At 44.1% G+C, this 20,879-nt stretch overlaps 1 protein-coding gene across 4 annotated transcripts in view; it reads right to left on the reverse strand.

Moving 5' to 3' along the window:
- FAM184A (family with sequence similarity 184 member A) overlaps positions 1-20,879 on the reverse strand; it is a 500,388-nt gene that overhangs the window by 145,531 nt on the left and 333,978 nt on the right. For all 4 annotated transcript variants that reach the window (XM_063917229.1, XM_063917230.1, XM_063917231.1 and 1 more), the window contains 4 exons: positions 18,580-18,777; positions 16,299-16,421; positions 9,798-9,959; positions 6,459-6,580 (listed from right to left, as the gene is read on the reverse strand). In XM_063917229.1, coding sequence (XP_063773299.1) covers positions 6,459-6,580; positions 9,798-9,959; positions 16,299-16,421; positions 18,580-18,777 — 605 coding nt within the window. The remainder of the gene's footprint in view (positions 1-6,458; positions 6,581-9,797; positions 9,960-16,298; positions 16,422-18,579; positions 18,778-20,879) is intronic.

The raw sequence follows: 20,879 nt of genomic DNA on the forward strand, positions 1-20,879 counted from the left end.
ACAATCCGCACTAGGGATGGGCGCCCAGCATCCACTACGGACTACGAGAAATAGATTTATCGGTAAGTAAAATCTTATTTTCTCTGACGTCCTAGTGGATGCTGGGACTCCGTAAGGACCATGGGGATTATACCAAAGCTCCCAAACGGGCGGGAGAGTGCGGATGACTCTGCAGCACCGAATGAGAGAACTCCAGGTCCTCCTCAGCCAGGGTATCAAATTTGTAGAATTTAGCAAACGTGTTTGCCCCTGACCAAGTAGCTGCTCGGCAAAGTTGTAAAGCCGAGACCCCTCGGGCAGCCGCCCAAGATGAGCCCACTTTCCTTGTGGAATGGGCTTTTACTGATTTTGGCTGTGGCAATCCTGCCACAGAATGTGCAAGCTGAATTGTACTACAAATCCAACGAGCAATCGTCTGCTTTGAAGCAGGAGCACCCAGCTTGTTGGGTGCATACAGGATAAACAGCGAGTCAGATTTTCTGACTCCAGCCGTCCTGGAAACATATATTTTCAAGGCCCTGACAACGTCAAGCAACTTAGAGTCCTCTAAGTCCCTGGTAGCCGCAGGTACCACAATAGGTTGGTTCATGTGAAATGCAGAAACCACCTTAGGTAGAAATTGAGGACGAGTCCTCAATTCCGCCCTGTCAGAATGAAAAATTAAGTAAGGGCTTTTATATGATAAAGCCGCCAATTCTGACACACGCCTGGCTGAAGCCAAGGCTAACAGCATCGACACCTTCCATGTGAGATATTTTAAGTCCACAGTGGAAAGTGGTTCAAACCAATGTGACTTTAGAAAACTCAACACAACATTGAGATCCCAAGGTGCCACTGGAGGCACAAAAGGAGGCTGTATGTGCAGCACCCCTTTTACAAATGTCTGAACTTCAGGTACTGAAGCCAGTTCTTTCTGGAAGAAAATCGACAGGGCCGAAATTTGAACCTTAATGGACCCTAATTTTAGGCCCATAGACAGTCCTGTTTGCAGGAAATGAAGGAAACGACCCAGTTGAAATTCCTCTGTAGGGGCCTTCTTGGCCTCACACCACGCAACATATTTACGCCAAATGCGGTGATAATGTTTTGCGGTTACGTCCTTCCTGGCTTTGACCAGAGTAGGGATGACTTCTTCTGGAATGCCTTTTTCCCTCAGGATCCGGCGTTCAACCGCCATGCCGTCAAACGCAGCCGCGGTAAGTCTTGGAACAGACAAGGCCCCTGCAGTAGCAGGTCCTTTCTTAGAGGTAGAGGCCACGGTTCGTCCGTGAGCATCTCTTGAAGTTCCGGGTACCAAGTCCTTCTTGGCCAATCCGGAACCACGAGTATAGTTCTTACTCCTCTCCTTCTTATGATTCTCAGTACTTTTGGTATGAGAGGCAGAGGAGGGAACACATACACTGACTGGTACACCCACGGCGTTACCAGAGCGTCCACTGCTATTGCCTGAGGGTCCCTTGACCTGGCGCAATATCTGTCCAGTTTTTTGTTTAGACGTGACGCCATCATGTCCACCTTTGGTTTTTCCCAACGGTTTACAATCAGGTGGAAGACTTCTGGGTGAAGTCCCCACTCTCCCGGGTGAAGGTCGTGTCTGCTGAGGAAGTCTGCTTCCCAGTTGTCCACTCCCGGAATGAACACTGCTGACAGTGCTATCACATGATTTTCCGCCCAGCGAAGAATCCTTGCAGCTTCTGCCATTGCCCTCCTGCTTCTCGTGCCGCCCTGTCTGTTTACGTGGGCGACTGACGTGATGTTGTCCGATTGGATCAACACCGCCTGACCCTGAAGCAGAGGTTTTGCTTGACTTAGGGCATTGTAAATGGCCCTTAGTTCCAGAATGTTTATATGAAGAGATGTTTCCATGCTTGACCACAAGCCCTGGAAATTCCTTCCCTGTGTGACTGCTCCCCAGCCTCTCAGGCTGGCATCCGTGGTTACCAGGATCCAATCCTGAATGCCAAATCTGCGGCCCTCTAGTAGATGAGCACTCTGCAGCCACCACAGGAGAGACACCCTTGTCCTTGGCGACAGGGTTATCCGCTGATGCATCTGCAGATGCGATCCGGACCATTTGTCCAGTAGATCCCACTGAAACGTTCTTGCATGGAATCTTCCGAATGGAATCGCTTCGTAGGAAGCCACCATTTTTCCCAGGACCCTCGTGCACTGATGCACTGAGACCTGGCCTGGTTTTAGGAGGTTCCTGACTAGCTCGGATAACTCCCTGGCCTTCTCCTCCGGGAGAAACACCTTCTTCTGGACTGTGTCCAGAATCATTCCTAGGAACAGTAGACGTGTCGTTGGAATCAGCTGCGATTTTGGAATATTTAGAATCCACCCGTGCTGACGTAACACTACCTGAGATAGTGCTACTCCAACTTCTAACTGTTCCCTGGATCTTGCCCTTATCAGGAGATCGTCCAAGTAAGGGATAATTAAAATGCCTTTTCTTCGTAGAAGAATCATCATTTCGGCCATTACCTTGGTAAAGACCCGAGGTGCCGTGGACAATCCAAACGGCAGCGTCTGAAACTGATAATGACAGTTTTGTACTACAAACCTGAGGTACCCTTGGTGAGAAGGGTATATTGGGACGTGGAGATAAGCATCTTTGATGTCCAGAGACACCATATAGTCCCCTTCTTCCAGGTTCGCTATCACTGCTCTGAGTGACTCCATCTTGAATTTGAACCTTTTTATGTAAGTGTTCAAGGATTTCAGATTTAAAATTGGTCTCACCGAGCCGTCCGGCTTCGGTACCACAAACAGCGTGGAATAATACCCCTTTCCCTGTTGCAGGAGGGGTACCTTGATTATCACCTGCTGGGAATACAGCTTGTGAATGGCTTCCAAAACTGCCTCCCTGTCGGAGGGAGACTTTGGTAAAGCAGACTTCAGGAACCGACGAGGGGGAAACGCCTCGAATTCCAGTTTGTACCCCTGCGATACTACCTGTAGAATCCAGGGATCCACTTGCGAGTGAGCCCACTGCGCGTTGAAATTCTTGAGACGGGCCCCCACCATATCTGAGTCTGCTTGTAAAGCCCCAGCGTCATGCTGAAGACTTGGCAGAAGCAGGGGAGGGCTTCTGCTCCTGGGAAGCGGCTGCACGGTGCAGTCTTTTTCCTCTTCCTCTGCCCCGGGGCAGAAAGGAGTGGCCTTTTGCTCGCTTGTACTTATGGGAACGAAAGGACTGAGTTTGAAAAGACGGTGTCTTTTTCTGCTGATGTGAAGTGACCTGGGGTAAAAAGGTGGATTTCCCAGCCGTTGCCGTGGCCACCAGGTCCGATAGACCAGCCCCAAATAACTCCTCCCCTTTATACGGCAATACTTCCATGTGCCGTTTGGAATCCGCATCCCCTGACCACTGTCGCGTCCATAACGCTCTTCTGGCAGAGATGGACATAGCACTTACTCTTGATGCCAGGGTGCAAATATCCCTCTGTGCATCACGCATATATAGCAATGCATCCTTTAAATGTTCTATAGTTAACAAAATATTGTCCCTATCCAGGGTATCAATATTCTCAGTCAGGGAATCCGACCATGCGACTCCAGCACTGCACATCCAGGCTGAGGCGATTGCTGGTCGCAGTATAACACCAGTATGTGTGTATATACTTTTTAGGATATTTTCCAGCCTTCTATCAGCTGGTTCTTTTAGGGTGGCCGTATCAGGAGACGGTAACGCCACTTGTTTAGATAAACGTGTGAGCGCCTTATCTACCCTAGGGGGTGTTTCCCAACGCGCCCTAACCTCTGGCGGGAAGGGATATAATGCTAATAATTTATTAGAAATTAGCTGTTTTTTATCGGGGGAAACCCACGCTTTATCACACACCTCATTTATTTCCTCTGACTCAGGAAAAACTATTGGTAGTTTTTTCACACCCCACATAATACCCTTCTTTGTGGTACTTGTAGTGTCAGAAAGGTTCAATGCCTCTTTCATTGCCGTGATCATGTAACGTGTGGCCCTACTGGACATTACGTTTGTCTCGTCACCGTCGACACTAGACTCAGTATCTGTGTCAGGGTCTGTGTCGACCCACTGAGGTAACGGGCGTTTTAGCGCCCCTGACGGTGTCTGAGACGCCTGGACAGGCACTAATTGATTTGCCGGCTGTCTCATGTCGTCAACAGTTTTTTGCAAATTGCTGACATTATCACTTAATTGTTTAAATACAATCATCCAGTCAGGTGTCGACTCCCTAGGGGGTGACATCACCAACACAGGCAACTGCTCCGCCTCCACATCATTTTCCTCCTCATACATGTCGACACACGCGTACCGACACACAGCACACACACCGGGAATGCTCTGATAGAGGACAGGACCCCACTTAGCCCTTTGGAGAGACAGAGGGAGAGTCTGCCAGCACACACCCAGCGCTATATATATATACAGGGATAACCTTATATAAGTGTTATTCCCTTATAGCTGCTGTTATTATCGTTATTTGCTGCCAAAAATGCCCCCCCTTCTCTTTTTTACCCTGATTCTGAAGCAGGACTGCAGGGGAGAGTCAGGGAGCCGTCCTTCCAGCGGAGCTGTGAGGGAAAATGGCGCTTGTGTGCTGAGGAGATAGGCTCCGCCCCTTCACGACGTCCTTATCTCCCGCTTTTTTGTGTAAAAATGGCAGGGGTTAAAATACATCCATATAGCCCAGGAGCTATATGTGATGTATTCTTTTTGCCACCTAAGGTATATACTGTTATATTGCGTCTCAGGGCGCTCCCCCCCAGCGCCCTGCACCCTCAGTGACCGGAGTGTGAAGTGTGCTGAGAGCAATGGCGCACAGCTGCGGTGCTGTGCGCTACCTTAGTCTGAAGACAGGATGTCTTCTGCCGCCGATTTCACCGGACCTCTTCGTCTCTTCTGGCTCTGTAAGGGGGACGGCGGCGCGGCTCCGGTGACCCATCCAGGCTGTACCTGTGATCGTCCCTCTGGAGCTAATGTCCAGTAGCCTAAGAAGCCCAATCCACTCTGCACGCAGGTGAGTTCGCTTCTTCTCCCCTTAGTCCCACGATGCAGTGAGCCTGTTGCCAGCAGGACTCACTGAAAATAAAAAAACCTAAACTAAACTTTTATTCTAAGCAGCTCAGGAGAGCCACCTAGATTGCACCCTTCTCGGCCGGGCACAAAAATCTAACTGAGGCTTGGAGGAGGGTCATAGGGGGAGGAGCCAGTGCACACCACCTGATCCTTAAGCTTTTATTTTGTGCCCTGTCTCCTGCGGAGCCGCTATTCCCCATGGTCCTTACGGAGTCCCAGCATCCACTAGGACGTCAGAGAAAAATAAAACACATTGGCCAAACTCCCTCCCCCTGTATTGTTTCACTCCATCCCCCTGCCCTGTATCACACTCCCTCCCCAGGGCTGTATCACACTCCCTCCTCCTGCCCTGTATCTCACTCTCTACCTGTACTGTATCACAATCCCTCCCCCTGCACCGTATCACACTCTTCCCCCTGCCCTGTATCTTACTTCCTTCCTCTTCGTTATATCACACTCCCTTCCCACTGTGCTGTATCACACTCCCTCCCTCTGTGCTGTATCACACTCCCTCCCCCAGCGCTGTATCACACTCCCTCCCCCTGCACTGTTTCACACTCCCTTCACCTGCACTGTATCACACTCTTCCCACTGCCCTGTATGACACTCCATCCACCTGTATGGTATCACACTGCCTCCCCCTGCGCCATATGACAGTCTTCCCCCTGTCCTGTATCACACACTCTCTTCCTGCATTGTATCACACTCCCTCCACCTGCGCCATATTACACTCTTCCCCTGCCCTGCATCACACTCCCTCCCCCTGCACTATATCACACTCCCTTCCCACTGTGCTGTATCACACTCCCTTCCCACTGTGCTGTATCACACTCCTGCCCTCTGTGCTGTATCACACTCTCTCCCCCTGTGCTTTTTCACACTCCATCCAACTGCACTGTATCACACTCCCTCCCCCAGTGCTGTATCACACTCCCTCCCCTTGCCCTGTTTGACACTCCGCATACCTGCGGTGTATTACACTCCCTCCACCTGCCCTGTACCACAATCTCTCCCCCTGTGCTGTATCACACTCTCTCCAACTGCTCTGTATCACACTCCCTCCCCAGCCCTGTATCACACTCCCTCCCCTTGCTTTGTATCACACTTCCTGCCCTGCCCTGTATCACACTTCCTCATCCTGCCCTGTATCACACTCCCTCCCCCTGCCCTGTATCACACTTCCTCTCAATTAGTTTGGGTCATCATTATATATTGGATTTCACTTTATATCAGAACACACACTAAAGATCTTCTGATGAGCACTTTATCCACATCATTGTGGAATGCAAATAAGTAGTACATGTATTTAATTTAATTCATTATATTATTTCGTATGTTTTTAATGCATATATTTATGTGTTAAGATTAACATCCAGCTTCACTAATATTGTAACAATACCTGAGAGTTTCGGTCCACTTTAGTTCCAATTCACGTGCAACTCTGTCAATCTTCAGCCTTTCTTCTTCCCGCATGGCAGAAATCACTGTTTCGTGTCGCTGTTTTTCCTTTTCTAGATCTCCCTGCAGAAATAAATGTAACATTTCACATTGATTACAGTGTTTCTCGTTCTGAAGAAGGGGTGTTGCTAGGACATGAAACCACTGTCTGAGGGCCTGATGGATGTTAATGTACGCAACGGGTGTGCAAAAATATGCAAATGCCGTACTGACTGGGATATGTATTGAGATGGCCACAGGCGGCTTCACAAATCTAAACATCAGATGGCGATCAGTCCTGACTGAGACGCCAGAGCCATTGTGTCTCTGTATAGGGTACCGCAGTCTGCGACACACCCCAAAATGGCTGTGGCACACCTATGATTGAGCATCCACTGCCCCATTACCTCCCACAAACGCTCCCTGTTTCTAATTCACTCGCTAGGACCACTGACGGTAATACAATTTAACACATGTGCTGTGCAACAAACAGACCACCGATAATGGCTGAACTGTGAGAATATCAGGTTTGAATTGATATCTGAATCAGACTCTAAGTCCGAAGTACCTTCTCATGGCTCATTTAAAATAGACTTTATTATTTATCTTTGTTATTGACTTATAGCAAATGATTTGGTATGCTGCTAATGAATGGAACCAATAAGGCTATAATAAATATAATATTAATGTTATATGTGTCTGCATTGCTCATAGAAGTGCTATGAAGGTGGTGAGATTGCCTGTGAGTCTTCATTATTCCATGTTCATAAAAGCTCAAGCAGATGACTAAGCAGAAGGATCTCTCAGCTTTTTAGCAAGAGGTTTTCAGGCTCTTCATGAGGACAAATAACAAACAGGAGCTAATAATCGCTGAAAAAGCCAATATGACACTAATGACGCGGTCAGGTCGTTATTTCTGCTGTGTCTTATCAGCACTCACAAAGGTTTTTGCAGTGGTGTATATGTTTTCTATAACATTGAGAGACCAAAAATGTGTAGACATTATTTGTTCAATCTATGATGTATGTATCAAAGAACCAAATATAATACAAATACTGACCCATATTCAATGTATAGTGACCAACAGAAGTAGAACTATTAGGAGTGGGGTCTGGGCCGGCTCTAGGCACGTTCCACCTGAGCGGCTGTGTAAGGTTGACACCCTGTGCGGGTGCACTGATTTTCCACCACCATATTCCCTCTGTGATCTATTGCATAAGATATTGCAGGTGAAGGTGAGGAGTTTGAAGTGGATTCTGGAGGGAATTAAGCTAATGTACAGTGTGACTAAGTGGCAAGATGATGTGAAGCATAAATGCAGTCACAAGTTTGGATCATGAATATTATAGTCAAGGTATTCCTGATGAAGGCAGCTCTTTAAAGCATTTGGCACCAATCAAAGCCCAGGATGAGACGAGCCCCTAGATGAGCAGTGAACACATAAAAAAATGTGACCCCTATAGTCTCAGAGGCATAGCAAAACAAAACAGGACCACTAGCAGTGAAATGCAAACCACACACTGTACTGCCTGAGCAGCCACCAAACAAACACATCTACAGTACCTGCTGCTCCTAACACAAAAAAAGAGAGACAGATTTGGCTGTGGAAGGAATACATGTGGTACTGGAAGCAGCGGAAGCAAATTAGGTATACAGAAAGAAGAGCAGAGAACTGAGAACAGAGCCTTGAGGAACCCTGGTAGTTCAAGCTAGTGGATGACAGGTTATATTAGATCTAGAAAAACTGAAGGAGTGTTTGAAAAGGGTAGAAAGAAAACCAGGACTTTACCACTATGGCTGATGTATGAAAAGTTTGTAGAAGAAATGGGTGGAAGAAAAGGGTGGCATACAGTGTCCAAGAGGTGTATGTTGTAATGACCCTTTGACTTTCAGTGGGGCTAGATCTTTGATTACTTTAGTGAGGGCAATCTAGTGGATAATGAAATCCTGACTTCAATAAATTAGACATTCTTAACAGCTCTACATTCCTTACTCACATCCAAGGATTTCAGAACAAGAAAAACTAGGAATTATTTATTAGTTGGCAATGTAGCGGCATGCTGAAATGAGATTGCTCTGCTATTAAAAGGAATAAGTATATATTAAATGGAACAATGAACTATGCTTGTGGTGTCCTGCTGTCTGCAATACTGTTTGGTGTCTTGACAAAGATCACTTGGATGTGATCGAAACGTCGACTTGATGATTTGATAATTAAAACTACATCTGCCTTTTTACAAAAATTGGTGAGTACCCTCCTTTACAAATGACTATCTATTGGAATTAATCGTTTCTTGGAGTCGAGCACCTTCTCATGTGGACTTTAATGGGCAGTTCAGTGCAGATATCCTTCTCTTTATATATATATATATATATATATATATAAAGGTGAAAACGACGGCGGCACTCCAGGACTTGTAGTGTCAAAGCTTGTGTATTAAACCATCACAGATACAACTATGACCGACGTTTCGGGGCGCGTAGCCCCTTTTTCAAGGTGTATGACAATAATGACATACACATTGAAAAAGGGGCTACGCGCCCCAAAACGTCGGTCATAGTTGTATCTGTGTTGCTTTAATACACAAGCTTTGACACTACAAGTCCTGGAGTGCCGCCGTCTTTTTTCACCTTTATCCATAACGTTTTACGGAGTGCACCTGGGCCATTTGTCTCTTACGTTTGGGAGTGCCGGACTGCATTGTGCTATATATATATATATATATATATATATATATATATATATAGTCCATATTGCAAGGAAAATTGCACCGTGTGCATGCACCTTTACACAGTCTTGTGCTTCAGATCTCTATGCCCATTTATGCCTCTAGGTGCACTTTTTATTCCCAGAGACAGGCCAGGCATGCACCCTTGATAACCATGGGGCAGTTTGTCTAGGCGTGCTGGTATAAAACCAATGCACTTTATGGTGTACAATCATTAAAGCAGAAAAGAGGTGAAACAGTGGGACAATTGTCCTTTCCCTAGAACTGTAACACGCAAATATGGGCAGCTGTAAACTTGAGCACCATAAGCCTCCATGTTCTGCAACCACATGTGCGTTACATAAATATCTACAGTACTAATTACAAACAACAAACAAAACACTGTAAAGCTGGACTCTACAACCTTGTAATTTGTGGAAGGAAGACTAGAGGGTATATGAGCATGAGCACCTATTACATGCCGCAGTCAAGAGATTTTATAAGGTGGAAATGAAGCTTTAAAACACAAGGTGATACCCTGACACCTTAAATCTAATCCTTCTTCTCCACATAATAAATGATTTCATATTTACCTGAACAGTAAACAATGAATCACTGGTCTCTCTCAGCCGCTCTCTTGTTACATCCAGCTCACTTTGAAGTCTCCCCTGGGCATCTTTGAGACTTGTGATATGACACTCAGCTGAGCCAAGACCTTGCTCACTTTTTTTCACCAACTCTTGAAGGCGGCAAACCTGTTTCAATGTATAAAGCACAATTAATATGTTATTTTGTGTAATATTATTATAGGGTCTGATTCTCAGGTAGATACAATGGTGATGTTGCACACAAGCAGCCAATGTTTTATGTTTGCGATTGCGCACGAGTCACACTGCACATGCAACCCAAAGGTTATCGCTCGGAGACGCACAATGATTTTGGAGTTAGAGAGAGGGAATTTCAGTGGGTATTCATGGTAGGCAAAAGCAGTGACGCGCGGTGAGGTGAGGAAGAGCCTTTCCTGTCATACTAATGTATACACCAGGGTTTTGACTATATGAAGTATATGAAAAATACAAATAATATATTATAAATATCTTCTTTGTATTATTCAAATTGTTTTTATAGTCAAAACTCTGGAGCAAAAAGTCTATAACAGATGAGGCCCTGCCCTCCCTGCCTATCTTTTCTGCACATCTCTGATCAAAACTCAACATTAGTCCAGCAGTATATACTCTTGTACCTGTGTATAATACCAACATGTATATACTGCTGCACCTGTGTATAATACCAACATGTATATACTGCTGCACCTGTGTATAATACCAACATGTATATACTGCTGCACCTGTGTATAATACCAACATGTATATACTGCTGCACTTGTGTATAATACCAACATGTATATACTGCTGCACCTGTGTATAATACCAACATGTATATACTGCTGCACCTGTGTATAATACCAACATGGATATACTGCTGCACCTGTGTATAATACCAACATGTATATACTGCTGCACATGTGTATAAAACCAACATGTATATACTGCTGCACCTGTGTATAATACCAACATGGATATACTGCTGCACCTGTGTATAATACCAACATGTATATACTGCTGCACATGTGTATAAAACCAACATGTATATACTGCTGCACCTGTGTATAATGCCCACATGTATATACTGCTGCACCTGTGTATAATGCCCACATAAAACCTTTGGCTTATATATTGTGTGTAAATCTGGCTCTGGTGCTAGCCAGTGCCTCCCCAGCCATTTACCTCACCGCACGTCCCTGGGTAAAAGAGATGTGGCTAGCCAGATGTAGGCATGTCGCTGAGAGAGGCTGCGCCTGAAGACACAGAATCGCTTCCACAGAATGCCTTGGTCAGACGTAAAACCTGGGCCAGCCATAAGGCTGGTGCAAGTTTTGATTATGCGACCTATGCATAAGCAACAGAAGGCGCGTCTGTGTCTGCGTCCAACTGAGAATCAGAACCATAATTGCATTAATATTTTCTCTGCATCAGCAGTAATTACTGCTGTAAACAGTAACCATTGGCAAATGCAGCCCCATTGTGTATTTGCATCGCAAGCATCACAATATTGTACAATCGCCTATAGATGGTATACCCGATGCAGAAAGCGAACAGTCTAATACCCTTTCCAAACATATCGTATGTATGGTTGTAGAAATCATTTATAGTCATGTATTATTTCCGTGACAAAGTATCCCTTGATAAAACGATATTACACAAGAACAGAAGAAGACAGTTATACCAATACTAGTCACTCACAGGGTTTGACATATTAAAAAGTACATGTATAGGTATGTATCAAAATGTATCTCTGCTATTTCTGAGGTGACATATTAATACTGTGAGAAAGTGAAGTTAGTCACGTGTGAACAAATTGATAGTTGGTAAAACTGGCATGTCCGGTCAGCAAGGTGGGATGATTAGGGGCCTAATTTATAAAAACTCTTTTCCAAAAATGTGCTAAATTCTGCAAATGCTGCAGGAGGCATCTTGTGTGAGTAGCGGTCTCCTGCTGGCTTCTGTGATCCGCTGCTGCATTTGAAGACACAGCATCGGGTCATCTGCATAAACATCGGACATCTGAGTAACACAGCCGGGGCCAGGTAAGCTGCATCCCAGAAAGTAGCCCCTATCTTCGGCATGCCCAGGAAATAGGGCCGACAAGCCACAATTTTTTGGAACTTCCATGCCCCCAGACTGTCAATCACCTGAAGTCTGCAGCTATACTGTGTCCGCCATCACTATTCCTGCTAAACAAAAATCAGAAAAGTACATCCCTCCACCTCTGAATCAGCCACAATGTTGCAGAGTTTCCCACTGAATGTACTCCTTGATCATGGTATAATTAAAATCTTACATAATATAGGTCTTTACTGACATCCTAGCTGTTAAACTGATAACTATTGTTATTTAGACTGTCTGGAAACTGTTACTCGTGTACCATTCTCAGTTATACTGTAATTGTAGCAGCACAGGGAAAGCAATGAATCATAGCAAGCAGTCAAGAAGTTAACAGCCAAGCATTATGGTAGATTTATACATGCTGAGGACAAAAGTGACTTTTTCAGGGCAATGAATTCTATATAGAAAAGACCTTCTGTCTGCTTACAAGAAAATAGGAGGTAATAAAAATAAAAAACAAGCACCAGTACAGTATTGGCCCGCATAAATGGCTTTAGATTGTGGAAGTGCTTGGCTATTATTCATAAACGTTATCACTGGTCTAAATGCTGTATTGCAGATCTAATGTTATTCTGGATTTTCATTACAATAAGTGTAAACTGTGAAATGTATTGTGTTATTATCCTCACAGTTACAAGTGCATTCCAAAACACTGTATTCTACAACAGACAACATGATTTATTATAGCATGGGAATGGAAGTTAGATTTATCTGCACATTAGCTCAGCTTTATGACTGACCTTCAACTTTGTCTTAGTCACACAAATATAATGCATTGGATATATGTGTATACTGTTGGTAAACAACTCAATAGCTCTGAGGCTTAACATCATAGTAAAGCCAAAATGGATTTAGGATCTATTGAACTACCAGCTCCATTCAGCTGCAGATCCCCCTAAGTTTAAAGGGGGGTACTCACGGGAGAGATGTGTGCTGAGCGATCTTAACACAGACCGCTCAGCACACATCTCTCACCCCGCTCAGCACAGCGCGATGTGCTGAGCGAGGGGAAAAGCCGACGGGGGGGCCGCTCACTTCACACAACGGTGAAGTGAGCGACCCGCTAGATTGAGCCTGCATGCAGCTCAATCTAGCATCGGCGATAGCGATGCGCGGGGCCGCGCATCGCTATCGCTGGAGGGCATACACACGGCAGATCCGTGCTTAAAATCTAAGCAATCTAGCAAGATTGCTTAGATTTTAAGCACGGATCTCTCCGTGTGTACCCCCCTTAACTGTCATTGCTGTTGCAATCAATGCTTGGCTGCCCAACTGTCAACATTCCTGGACCACGTGGAAAAGCTGCAGAATGCTGACTTTATTAACCTCAGCCACAGGTGGTAAACTAGTTTCCACCTACTCCAGTGTCCTTCACAATTGAAGAACCAATTGTTCTTCTCTAGTCTCTCATTACCTACCCTAGATAATCCAAATTTCATTCACACCTATCACATGAACCAACTCAATTTATCTTTTCTCATTCATTGGGGGAGATTCAAATGTTTGAAAAGTCAGTTGGGTGTCTGTTTTTTCCTATCTAATAGACAGGAAAAAAACAGACACCCAACCGACTTTTCAAACATTTGAATTCCTCCCACTGACTCAGTTCCACCATACTTCTCTCCAAATCCCTTTTCTCTCTCATCTCTCTCTCTTTCCCAAGGGGCACCCAAAAGTATAACTAACCCTAACCCTCCCTTCACGTAGCCTAATCCTAACCCTCCCCTCCTGTAGCCTAACCTTAACCCTCTGGTATTGCCGCCTAACCCTAGCCCTCTCCTCATGTAGCCTAACCCTAATCCTCGGCAGCCTAACCCTAGCCCTCCGCTGCAGCCTAAACCTAACCCTCCCATTCTGTAGCCTACCGCTAACCCTTCCTTCATGTTGCCTAACCCTAATCTTCCGCTGCAGCCTAGCCCTAACACTCCACTTCTGTAGCCCAACCCTAACCCTCCCCTCATGTAACCTAGCATTAATCCTTTGCAGCCTAACCCCCAGCCCTCCGCAGAGCCTAACCGTAAGCCTCACCTTCTGTAACCTAACCCTAACACTCCCCTCATGTAGTCCAACCTATATCCTGAACAGCCTAACCCTAGCCCTCCGCTGCTCCAGCCTAACCCTAGTCCTCCAGTTCCTGTAGAATGTCAACACTTCAACACTGTCAACATTCTGCAGTTGACAACATTTTAAATGTCAACATTTCAACAATATCAACATCATAACTGTCAACATTGTGGTGGTGACATTATGACTACATACCTTATGCAACATCTCTAAAGCGAATGAGAGGATTGGGTGAGACTTTGTTAGATGTATTGTGTTGTGGACACTCGTTTTTCCTGCTTTGCTCCGAATATAGCTCAAGGCAAAACTAAGTGAAACATATGATACTCTCCATATTTGAACAGTGTTTAAATGAGATCGTGCTTTATTAGCAGTATTAGGAATATTTAGATATTTTAGCCACAATTTCAAGGATATAAAGAAGGAAAATACTTTGGAAAAAACAGTTGCATTTTCTAAATTTTTGTGCAGAATATTTTAAAAAAATGACAGTGATCCTCCAAAGACAACATTGAGAGGATTGACAGACATACTGATAGACCTGTCGTGTGTCAGACATTCCTAAGTAATGCCAGAGACATCCTGCCTGTCAGATTAGGAATTCCACTTTCAGCACTGAAATAAAACAATGTAGGGCTTGTGCAAAGGTTCTGAGTAACCCTAAGGGAAAGGCAATAATTTGTATTGTGCCAACACACAATCAATATGATCATTGTTTTACAGCCACTGAGTAATGTCACCACACACATGAATGACCAAATAGCACTGATCATTTTAGTTGACTATGAAGAAGATGAAGCTTTGCATAGGCAACTGCACAACACACATGCAAATTGTTTGACTTGCTTTTTCCTATACCTGTTCAAATACAGGGAGTGATTCAGATCTGATCGCTGCTGTGCATTTTCGCACAGCGGGCGATTGCCGATTAACTGCGCATGCATATGCACTGCTGGCAAACGTGCGTTGGCAAACAACAACAGGCATCGCCGGACAGCAACAGGATAGTGCGAAAATTCTAATCGCACAGCCATTCGCATGCTGATTGACAGGAGGAGGCCGTTTGTGGGTGGTAACTGACCGTTTTCTGGGAGTGTCAGGAAAAACGCAGGCGTTCCCAAGCATTTTCTGGGATCGTGTGTGAAGTCAGCTCCGGCCCTGATCAGCCCGTTCTGATCGCACTGTAGGAGTTACTGCTGGGCTGCACAGAGACTGCACACACTGGTAAAAACCATTCACTGGTGAGTGAGGTGTGAACGGATTTGCAGCAGTCCGCTGACTGAGGTATTTTTTTAGCAGCTTGGCGTACACATGCGATCGAACACTTGCATGGCGAATATGCACTCCCTTTGGGCGGCAACTATCTGATTGCAGGACAACAATTCTAGCAGCCTAGCGATCAGGTCTGAATTAGGCCCACAATTCAGTGAGATCAGATATTGATCATATGCAGCATCTACTTTGGAACCCACATATGATATAATTGTTGCTAATTAGGTAGAATTATGCCAAACTGACTAACCACAATTACACAATAGGCCTGATGCAGAATTGCGAATGAGATGGACAGAAATGACTAAAAAGTAGTATATGTATCTATATTGCTACAAGTCATCATCATGTATTTGTACCTGCTGAACGGATATGCCTCCTAACAACTAGTCTGAATGAGATGCATGCGTATGAACATGCACTTAATGAACTATGACTTTATGAGAAAACACCCACCCTCCCCGGGTCCTGTTCTGCCTCTTCCGCCATAAAAATCAAGGCATCCATAATGAGTGGTTCGTTCACTTTCTGGGCATGTGAAGTGTGAAAATAAGTCACACCAAATAGCATAGTGCTCACTTATATGACCCCATGTGTGGACCCTATTTTGCATTGAAGTTTACATTACTGACATTAATGAACACTGTTGTGGATCAGTTGAGGTAAAGCTGGGCATATACCATACAATTATCTGCCAGATAATCTGCCAGATCTGACTGGTTGGAATGAAACTCTGGTAAATGGATGAGAGCAAAGGACAATCGACCATTTGCTCCCAAACTGTGGAAAATGGACAAGAACTATTTTTCATACAAAGTGGCTAAATCAGTGATTAAACCAATTTGTCTGAACAATATTTTCTGTTAATTTTCCTGTGTTTGGGAGCAAATAGTTGATTGTTATTTGCTCTCATCCATTACCAGATTTTTATTTCAACCAGTCAGATCTGGCAGATTACCTGACAAATAATTGTATGGTGTATGTCCAGCTTTAAACTCTAATGATTAGAAACAGGTTGTGTGAGTGCCTTACCTCTTGATTGGCTGTTGTCAGCTTGTTGGTCAGTTCTTCCTTAAGGTTTTCAAGTTGTTGCCTCAATTGATTCTTATCTTCTTCCAAACCCAGTTTCTCCTTTTCATACTGCTGCTGAAGTTCCTGTGTAGATAGCCACATATGTGAACAAAATACTAATTACACAATGGACTCTTCTTTTTGTCATTTTAGCAAATGTCATGGCACAGAGCTGTGGTTATCCAAAGTATGAATTAGAGGATGTATAATGGAATAATAATGTCAGCTTTCTCATTCCACGTAGTAGAAATGAAGAAAAGACACAATGGGCGGTATTCAATTCTTTCCGCCCCCTTCCACATGCGTTCTTTTTCGGCTTGTGAGGCGCTCAACCCTTTACACAGCTAAACCTGATGACTATGGGTGCGATATGCGCACGAACGGGGATCACGTTAGAAAGGAGATTGGGCGTGCTTCTCTAATGTTGGGTACACACTGGGCGATATACTGAACGACCGATATATCGCTAGTCCATTGGCCAGTGTGTACCAACGATATGTCTGTGAATGCCGTTGTTCACAGACATATTGCATCGGCCTGCACCACACACGATAACCAATACAGCTACAGATATATTGGTACATCATTGTGTGTGTACAGGCGGTCATCCGAGCATTTGTACACGTGCTGCAGCAGCCGGCGGTGATTGATGGCTGAACTGGGCGGGCGCATGTAAATTTTGTGATGTCAGTCAGTCAGTAAATGTCAGTAAATTCTGTGATGTAATTTTGTGATATCAGTCAGTCAGTTCGTGATGTCAGTCATGATGGATCAGGCAGTGTGTATGCACAGCACACTGCCCGATCCGGCTATAGATATATCTGCAGATCCATTGATCTGCAGATATATCTACCAGTGTGTACCCAGAAATATAAGTACTGAATAAAAGCTAATTCAATCAAAATACATTGCACTCTAAAATGCCAGGGTAAACAGAGTGCTCCTTTGATCTACTATAGTATACCTGCTTTATTAATTATTTCAATAATACATGATTGATAAAAAGGCCATTTGTATCTATTCTGACCTCTTGGTCAATAAATATAGTAGTCAGAACTTTAGTCAATGTATTTCTCTGCATCTAATATATCATTGAAAATTGGAGTATACTCAATGGACAAAATCCAGTGTGATCAATGTTTAGTTTAAAACCATTTGTTGTAAAGGTGACATAGCAGTGACATGTAACCGTGACCTGTACCTTTACAACTATGGCCCTCATTCCAAGTTGTTCGCTCGTTCTTTTTCATCGCATCGCAGCGATTTTCCGCAAACTGCGAATGCGCAATGTTCGCACTGCGACTGCGCCAAGAAAATTTGCTAAGAAGTTTGGTATTTTACTCACGGCATTACGAGGTTTTTTCTTCGTTCTGGTGATCGTAGTGTGATTGACAGGAAGTGGGTGTTTCTGGGCGGAAACTGGCCGTTTTATGGGTGTGTGTGAAAAAACGCTGCCGTTTCTGGGAAAAACGCGGGAGTGGCTGGAGAAACGGGGGAGTGTCTGGGCGAACGCTGGGTGTGTTTGTGACGTCAAACCAGGAACGAAACTGACTGAACTGATCGCAGTGGCAGAGTAAGTCTCGAGCTACTCAGAAACTGCACAGATAAATCTTTTCGCAATTTTGAGAATCTTTCGTTCGCAATTTTGCTAAGCTAAGATTCACTCCCAGTAGGCGGCGGCTTAGCGTGTGCAATGCTGCTAAAAGCAGCTTGTGAGCGAACAACTCGGAATGAGGGCCTATGTCCACCACCAAATAACTGAACCTAATGGTGACAGGTAAGCACAATTTAATTAATTTAATAAATATATATTTTTAAAATATCAATAAAAAACTTTTGAACTAGGGGTGCCTTGAAAAAAGTCTGATACTCTAGGGTGCTGTGATTCAAGAACGTTTGGGAACCGCTGTTTTATTCGCTTGAAAATATTTGAAATCTATATTTTTCATTTTTATTATTTTTATGCCACTTTATTACCTTGTGCCTAAAACCAACAATAATTGTCTGCAGCCTACATAACAAGAACCAGGGGGTGTTCAGGATCTATTGAATCTTTTGTCATGAGTTTGACTTTTACAGATTACAGCCAATACGGTAACATTTAGGAATTCTGCTGCAACCAATTTGTCCATGAATTATGAATGAAACCATTTAGAGGCTGTAAAATAAACATTTCACTGTTAGCTTAGAAAGAGCGGCATTGAATTAAGTGTTGTGTCTGCATTCACTAACTATGACTCACCATCTGCAGCTTCTTCTTCTCCTTATTAGCAGAGCTGTGTGCTGCCTCAAGCGCTGCTTGATGTTTCCATGACATCTCCTCTAACGTCTTTGCATGAACCTCTTTTAGCTGTACCGTCTCCTCCTCAAATTTGATGCGCAGGTTAATCAGCTCTTTCTCATAGCATTCGCGTTGGGTCTGCTTTGCTTCATTGATTTTCTGCAACGAATGAGAGAAGACAAACACATTATGCAATTGCTCATCCATACATCAATCTTTAGACCCGTCAATCAGCCTTGAAAAAGTAACATATATTATTTTTCATAGTTGTTTACTCTGCTTGAATTCCTAGATATATAATTTAAACATCCTTTCTATGCCATCCATGATGTATTACCATCCAGAGAAGAAGGAATATAGTGTCAGTCAGTAAACTTAAGATGTCAGGTATAAATCTGAATTTCTCTATTTTTCTTGGAGACAGTTTAAATGGAAACACATTTTGACGTTACCGAAAAGCCAATTGGCACAACCAGTCTGCCTAACTCCCAACTTGCTTTAGATTATTGAACTGTGTACAAACCTGGCGCAATGTTACATTTTGGTCCACTGCATTTCTACACCTGCAAAACTGCAACCCCAGAGTGCAGGCCCTGTTGTGAAATCATCATGCCCTTATTTCTGTGAGAATATGTACATTTACACAGGTAAGAGCATGGCTGGCATGTCACAATGGTGACAACTACAGGAGTGCAAATGCAAGGAGCCCAGCACATTGATGGCTATGCATGCCAGAAGCAGCAAACTGCAACAATCTACATTCACAATGGAAAATTTAAATTTTGCTATGGGATTAGATTCAGTTGGTGGATACTGTTCAAACTCTAATACAGGTATCCCCCACTGGAAAGCAAAGAAAACAAATATATATTTGCACATACACACTTTGTGGGTCATACAGAGTTTGCTGCAAAAAGCTATTCTTTGCAGGTGAGGCTAGAAGGGGAAATGGGGGTGGGGGGGGGGGGGAGTTAGGAGAGCCAGTAGAGAAGATAATTGGGGCAGTCCAAAGCTGGAAAGAAAGCCGGGCTCAGGCAACAGTCATTAGGTATAATTGGAAGTATCTGAAATCTAGTCATGGTTAAAGGTTAACTCCTGGTTCCTCTCGGGGGTCACTCGGAGGTCCTCAATAGACATGTACATCTTTATTCGAGCAAACCATTCTTTAAGAGTGGGAGGGGAAGATTGCCAGCGCACCTGGATCACAGCTTTCGGGGCACTATTGAGGAGCATAAATAAGGATTTTTTGTAGGTTGCCAAAAAGCCAGGGTATAAATTAAGGAGCCAGAAAAAGGGATCGGAAGGGGTCTCCTGCTCACTGTTGACTTGTGCAAAAATATCACTTGGTTCCAAAAAGGCCATAGGAGCCTGCAGTCACACCAAATGTAGTGGCACTCCATGAAAAAAATCTTATCTAAAGCAAGGAGACAGCTTTACCAATGTGACAGAACCTTAAGTTGTGTCTCGATCACAGAATAGCTAACATAATAAATGTATTCTGGTTCAATGACTATCTGCTATATCAAGCTGTAGATCACGTTCCCAATCTTTAGCGTATTTAGGCGGAGCAAAGTACATGTGTTCAATCAGAAGTCCATAACCCCTCAAAAGAAAATGCACTGGGCACAAAGGAGCTAGGCACATATCCTCAAAAAGAGTCAGAGGTCTGATAGCACAGTTCCCCACTTTGTACAAAATGTTTCAGTTATAAGTATCTCCAAATCTCAGATGGTGGAAGTTTCCATTAATCCTGAAGAAGAACAGGGAGACACACTACCAACATCCACCAGCTTTACTCCATGTTTCATTAATATAGTTTCACCAGCTTTCATCCACTCGCTTTCCTCCATTTTTCATTCATAAAGAAAAAGCGGAACTAGCTACTCCCAGGGGAATAGGGGTCAGGGCGGAGAATTTGCAGGACATAGAGTACAGTTTCCACATTCTGTTCCAGCAAGCCAAAGTGGGGCCAATGGTTGGATAAGAGACAACAGGAACTTTGGACCACCATGGGTACTGTGTGATATGTGTCGACAGAGATTCATTCTCTAGGCGAACCCACTGTTTAATGTCAGTCGACCAGTACCACTCCATTATCCTACCAAATACCACAGCATCATAGTAAACATAAAAGTGTGGCAGTTTGAAGCCCCCCATATGTCTAAAGAGGATAGCATGCTGAAACCATGGCCTCTTATTACACCATACAAAGTCTTTGACAACATTGTGTAAATCCCAAAACCAAATCTTGTGGAAATGTA

This window comes from Pseudophryne corroboree, chromosome 4, assembly GCF_028390025.1.
Source record: "Pseudophryne corroboree isolate aPseCor3 chromosome 4, aPseCor3.hap2, whole genome shotgun sequence".
NCBI classification, from domain to species: Eukaryota; Metazoa; Chordata; class Amphibia; order Anura; family Myobatrachidae; genus Pseudophryne; species Pseudophryne corroboree.